Raw genomic sequence first — 6,635 nt, forward strand, 5'->3', positions numbered from 1 at the left:
TTGGTTTATAATAAAAATTATATCATAAGCTTTACACGTTATTGTGTGTTGTACTTTGCACCGATAGCTTCGAAAATGTTATCTAAATAAATTAGTTTCCTACCTATATTTATTTTTTTCGAAAAAGAACGTTATGTCTACTGCATACCAATAAAATATAATATATTTATTAAATGGTGTTGTTTAACGTAATGTTTCGTGGCCATGCATTAAATTATATGTGATTGTATGTTTCATTTATCGATATCTATATATAAATTATATACGTAAATAAAATAAAATAACAGTTTAATCGGTAAATTAAAATTAATTTTCGATCAAGCACTTAAACATATTTTATATTATTAAACTTAATAATTAATTACATCAATGTTAAAAAATACGTATTCATTCATACAGAACGATACATAAATTGTGCATGAAACGCCAAAACAGCAATTATTTATAAGTGTATTATAACATAATTACTTATAAGTCTTATTCAAGTTATGTATAATAATATTTATTAATATATTGATTATTGACATTAAAGTGAGTATAAGGTAGGTAATGCTTTTTTATTTTTTTCAATAGTTTTATAATGGCCTTTTTTGTATTTACCTACCTTATTTTGATATTCAAGTTAAGTATTTATATATTAATGCTATGATAATATGGAATCACAGCAATAGGTATTAGGTGGAATTAAAAAATAGCATAGGGCCATAAGTTACAAAGATGTTAAACATCAATGTGAGCTGGGGGATAATCTACCCCTCCGCCACCATATTTGCCTATGTAATAATACTATAGATATTTAATATTTTTTTCCTAAAATATTATCAGTGATTGGAACACAAAAATATAGAAATTAATAAAAATTGTTTGTCTAATCAGTGTTTAGATAATATGAGAAATAGGGATGAATATCCGATGCATACGTTACTACAATTACTACAATTATTATCATAATCTAATTTATTTTATGTAACAAACCCAGCATGTTCAAAAAATTTCACATCAAAAGTGTCCTTTACTAAAAAGTGAACTTTATGGTATAACTACTTTATGGTCTCTAGAAATTAAAAAATCATTTTAAATTGTACAAACATAAAAATGTTAACTGTATATTTTTGGCTCATGAGATGATCGTGTAAGACATATACATATACCAGTATATATATTATAACCTATAGGTATAGGTACGTACCTTATTATTACTGATACGATCAGCCTGCGTACTCATGTAGTGTACCCCATACGTGTAGGTACCTAGTATACCTATATAAAAATGTATTTCTAATCTGGAAATTGGTTTTAACTTTTAAAGTAGTGTTTCTCTTCTAGCGTACAATGCATTTGTTCCACCAAAGTCTAAATAACTACTTATAAATAAATATTTTAGCAAATTTAAAAAAAAAGCCCCTACCAAACGTGTTACGCAAAGTTTAGTTGCCACATAGGCACACCTATTTAAAATACTGATCGGTACTATACGTATTACATATTAATAATACACTTGATTATATAGTATTACAAATTAAATATTAGGAAGTTATATGGCTACATATACTCAATAGTTACATCGAGCATAAAATTTGTTCTTGTTGTTTTTCACTGAAAATATATTGCATAAACGTATAGGTAAGTGTACCTATCAAGTACAAAGTAATAGGTATAGGTAGTTAAATATTATACGGCGTATGACGAATGTTGGTTGAAAAACGACACCATAACGAGAAAGTCGATCCTGATGTAGGTAGGTATTATACCTATGACAATATAATATATAAAAATATTTTTTTTCTAACCGAGTGTAAAGAATCACGTACGGTTTAGATTTATGAGTGAAAGAACATAATACATATTATAGTATTGTACATAGGTAGGTACATATTGTAATAATTGTTTACAGTCAGCTTTGAGTGTATTATCTACGATTCTACTCCGATGATGACGACTAGGTACGCAAAACAACAAGTGGTTCTCGTGCAGCAGCAGGTCGTCGCGGCTAAAGGTTATAATAATATAACTCATTTAAAATATAATATTTAATACCTTTACTATAGGTTATTATATTATCATATATACGGCCGACCGGCTGAATAATATTAATACTGTACTAAATTTTGTGTACTAACAATTTTTATTTTATAATCGATATTATAATATGTGTATGATATATAATATACGTAGTAATTAATGATTATTGGTAGGTACATTATAACGACCGCGATTGAGGCTTATCTGCCCGATGATAATTGTACGTATTTATTTTAGTTTTAAGTATTATACAACTTGTTTTCAACGTTCAGTTTATTATAAACCACGCCGGACGCTTATCTGAATGCCATTTCCCACGTACTAACTACTAGCAAGTAGTCGCCGTTGAACCGCTGCCAAAAGTAACCATTCGTAAAACTCGCGTCTGTTTACAAGGGCCAACGCCGAACAAAACAAAACTCGGGAAAGTTTCCAAAACTTTTTTTCTTCAATTTCTTCTCGTCGCTGGTTTGCTGCCAATTAATTCCTCGTCCCGACAACTATGGGTGGCAAACACTCTAAAATGGATCCCATGGACGTCGAAGTGCCCGAACTCCAAAAACAGCTGGATCGCGATTCCTATTTAAAACCCTACGAAAGGGAATTCAAACGCAGGTAAATGATAATACTACAATGACTCACTGCTAATAATTATGATTAAAATAATTTAAATAGTAGAATTATTTATATTTTTAAATCGTAAATATTTTTTTGAGAAAAAGTGTTATAACATTTATTTACATTGGAAATATACCTATTTTATCAGACATAAATTATGATCATTTTTTTAATAGGTATGCGTGCTTTTTGGATTATTTGGAAAGAGTAAAAGATGAGTCAAATTTAGAATCGTTTACAACGGCTTATAAAACGTTTGGTCTTCATTTTAATAATGATGGGTCTGTGTATTGCTTGGAATGGGCTCCTGGAGCTAAACAACTCTATCTCACTGGTGATTTCAGTGAGTATCCATTATTTGAATACCTATTTAATGTTAATAAATATAACATTACTTATACAGGGTATAGGCTGTGGTATAGCCAGTGACCAGGTGGCCTAACTAGGGTATAGGGCTCTATATATATTAGCTCTTAATATAAAGTAATTTCTGGAAATTTCCTAAAATTGACACCCAAACATTGTTATATTAAAACTATTTGTTATAAATTATTTATAATTGTTTTACCTTTGCTCAACAATTACTTACACTCTTCATTTTATTTTCTCTAATAATTAAAATTATATATATTTAATACTTTTGTATGAAAATAATTTGTATTACCTACCTATATATTTTGAGTCTATTAAAAAATCTTAATTTATTTTAATATATTTTAAAATAATATTTAATCAAGTATAATATACAAATATTTTATCTTATATTGTTAAAGAATATTTAACAATAAAAGTTTACATTAAAATTAAAATTATTTAGCATTCTGAGTAATTAGTACCTAAATAAATTATGTAATAAAATGGTCGGTAGGTGATATGTATAATATGAAGATTGTAATTTTTACAGATTTCTATATTCATAATTATTAGTCATTTATGATTAATAATTAGATATTCTAATATTCAGCTATTGTTATATACTGATATGTAAATAATTTTAATTTACTAATGTATACCATAAAAATACAAAAAAAAAAAAATTTACTAAAGATGTTTAAATGGGTATTTTTAAAATACCTACATTTTTTTTGCATACATGGATTTGATTCACTCATATATTTTCCAAGTAAACATACATTATAAGTTATTTTCCTTACACTTAAACTGTAATATTACCAATTTAATCTAATTTATACTATACAAATAAATAAGAAGTTTTAATTAAAATTTTAAAATGATTATTCGATAAATTAAGTGAGATATATTAATATAATATATTGATATAAATTGGACTTTATTATTAATAATCAGATCGTATAAAAACCAAGGCCATCAACAAATAACATTGGTGCATTTTTAGTTTCTTTGATATTAATATAGTATTTTATCTACACATTTTATTATTAATATTCTCAATACACTAAAAGATGTATTGGACATTTTTTACTCTTAGCCCCTACAGTACTAACTATATTCATTTTGCGACAATGAACTAGTTTACCCTCTGAGTTAAGGATTTTTTTTACCACTCCTAAATGTGATGTCAGATAAAAATACACATCATTGTAATACCAATAGTCATTGCTCTGCTTGGAATCTTAAAGTATTCTTTAGTTAAAAAATATAGTAAGGCTATTAGTATTAGGTTATGTACTTAGCAGGTAGGTTGTAGGTAGTATATAGTAATAAATAATTTAGTAAATCATGTTTTTTAGAGTTAGAAATTTACATATTATAAAAGAATTATGAATTTTAATAAAAGAATAGTACCTAGTTAATAGTTATACAATTATAGATGGTTGGAATAGAGAAAATTATCCCTACAAAAAACTGGAATATGGAAAATGGGAATTAACTATACCACCAAACAGTGATGGAACACCAGTTATTAAACACTTATCAGAAATAAAGGTAGCTTAATTATAATGTATAACATTTTATTTAGGTAATATTTTAACTATAAAAGATTTAGTATGATTATCCTAACCAAACAAATTGTAGATTGTAGTTGAATCTCATCATGGTGAAAAAATGGATCGTTTATCACCTTGGGCAACTTATGTAGTTCAACCACCCCGTGAAGAAGGAGTGACATTCAAACAAAAAGTTTGGAATCCATCAGATCATGTGAGTGCCTTTAAAGCTATTATTGTATATTCAAGAAATTTATTAATTTTTATGTAAAATAAAAACAAATTAAATATAAAAAGCTTTCAATTGTCAACCTTTAAATTTACATCAGAATAAAATATCAGTTTATAAATTGCATAAAAAGAAAAGTTAAAAAAATGCATATATTTACAGATAAACGGGACTGTTTAAAATTTAAATAATCAAAATATTTTAATTCATAATTATAAATTATTGTAAAATAAAGATTGCAATTGAATACTTTAAACTTTAAAGTTATAATATTATAATATATTATCTATGTAGGTAATATGTAACAGTAATTATTGAATATTTTTTATATTTACCACTATTAAACACAATATAGGTACCGTAAGAGCGGGATACATTACTCCAGGGGTTAAACATTGCTCCAAAAAAAATATTTATTGATATCAATCGTAGCAGCACATTACGATTTTGAGATAAGAGATTGTAGTTTTTTTTATATTGTTCTTATTAATATTACAAATTTTTTCAAACATTTCGAACATCAATCTATTAGTTCGCCTCCAAGATGTATGCGGCGAAAAGAGTTGTTTTCAAAAACTCAAAAACTCATGACGAAAAAGTTGTCCAAAATCTGGATGATTAAAATTTAATTTAAAATGTATTGAACAAAGACTTTTAATCAACTAAAAAAAAAAAAAAATTATATTATTAAATTATATTATGTATAGGTTCAGATTAGTTAAAACATGAACACAAAACATTGCACCAATAGTTATTATATGCATTAAAGTAAGGTAATTTTAATCATTGTGAAATGTTACCTGTAATGTATTTTACTTTGCTCCAAATTTTTGAGAATAAGTAAGCAAGTCACTTAGAATGACATTCGAATTTTTTTTTAATTGTTCTTACCTCTCAACATCTATACATATAAAACAACGCGAACAGGTAATTTTTATCTTTGTTATTGAAGCTATAGTATTGGTTTAAACTAAAAAAGAAATATATTTGGAGCAAAGTATCCCGCTCTTTCGGTACCTAAATTGAATTTATATTTTCAATATTGTCATGAGTATAAGTGAATATGAATGTTTTATATGATTGATTGACATAAATTAAATATGTGATATGAACCTGATGAAATATGTTCCTGATCAGTAATTATCATTAAATTATCTATCAAATTTAAAAATAAATATTTTTTTTCGAAAATTAACGTACTAAAATTTGTTTTTATTGGTCAGTAATTCAAACAAATTAGAAATAATTTATACATGCGAAAAAAAATCTATAAACGGAACGTCCCAATATTATTATTATAATGAATTGATTACTATTAAGTCATCAACATTTGATATATAAATATAAATAAAGAAGATTATATTTTGTTTGTAGTTATTATTTACTAATTTGTTAAATACATGTCTCAAGGTATATCAATTTAAATATCCTAAAGTACCAAAACCATCTAGTTTACGAATATATGAATGTCATGTTGGGATTGCCACATCAGAATACAAAGTTGGAACTTACCAAGAATTTAAAGATAATATGTTAGATCGTATTCTGGAATTAGGTAAGAACAATCGATGTATATATTAAACATAACTAAATTTGAAAATATTTTTTGTGTTATCAAAGGATATAATACAATTCAAATAATGGCCATTATGGAACATGCCTACTATGCTTCTTTTGGATATCAAGTGACAAGTTTTTATGCAGCTTCAAGGTAATTTATACTAGCGATATATTATTGACTATAATACCTTCATGTATCTTATGATGCAAATTGTGCACATTCTAATTTTATTGAAAAATAATGTTATTATCTACTTAACAAATATTATAGTCCCATTTATTAATTTGTTTTAATT

General features: G+C 25.9%; 1 protein-coding gene across 1 annotated transcript; it reads left to right on the forward strand.

The window, feature by feature from the left end:
- Window positions 1-2,177: 2,177 nt before the first annotated feature.
- Window positions 2,178-6,490, forward strand: LOC100574212 (1,4-alpha-glucan-branching enzyme-like; the record flags this gene model as incomplete). Its single annotated transcript, XM_016804370.2, is given in 6 exon segments — window positions 2,178-2,637; window positions 2,817-2,983; window positions 4,433-4,548; window positions 4,639-4,764; window positions 6,190-6,334; window positions 6,400-6,490. Coding segments are annotated over 6 exon segments (758 nt in total), but the record flags the coding sequence as incomplete, so codon positions are not given.
- Window positions 6,491-6,635: the final 145 nt, after the last annotated feature.

The sequence above is a fragment of the Acyrthosiphon pisum genome, chromosome X, assembly GCF_005508785.2.
Source record: "Acyrthosiphon pisum isolate AL4f chromosome X, pea_aphid_22Mar2018_4r6ur, whole genome shotgun sequence".
NCBI classification, from domain to species: domain Eukaryota; kingdom Metazoa; phylum Arthropoda; class Insecta; order Hemiptera; family Aphididae; genus Acyrthosiphon; species Acyrthosiphon pisum.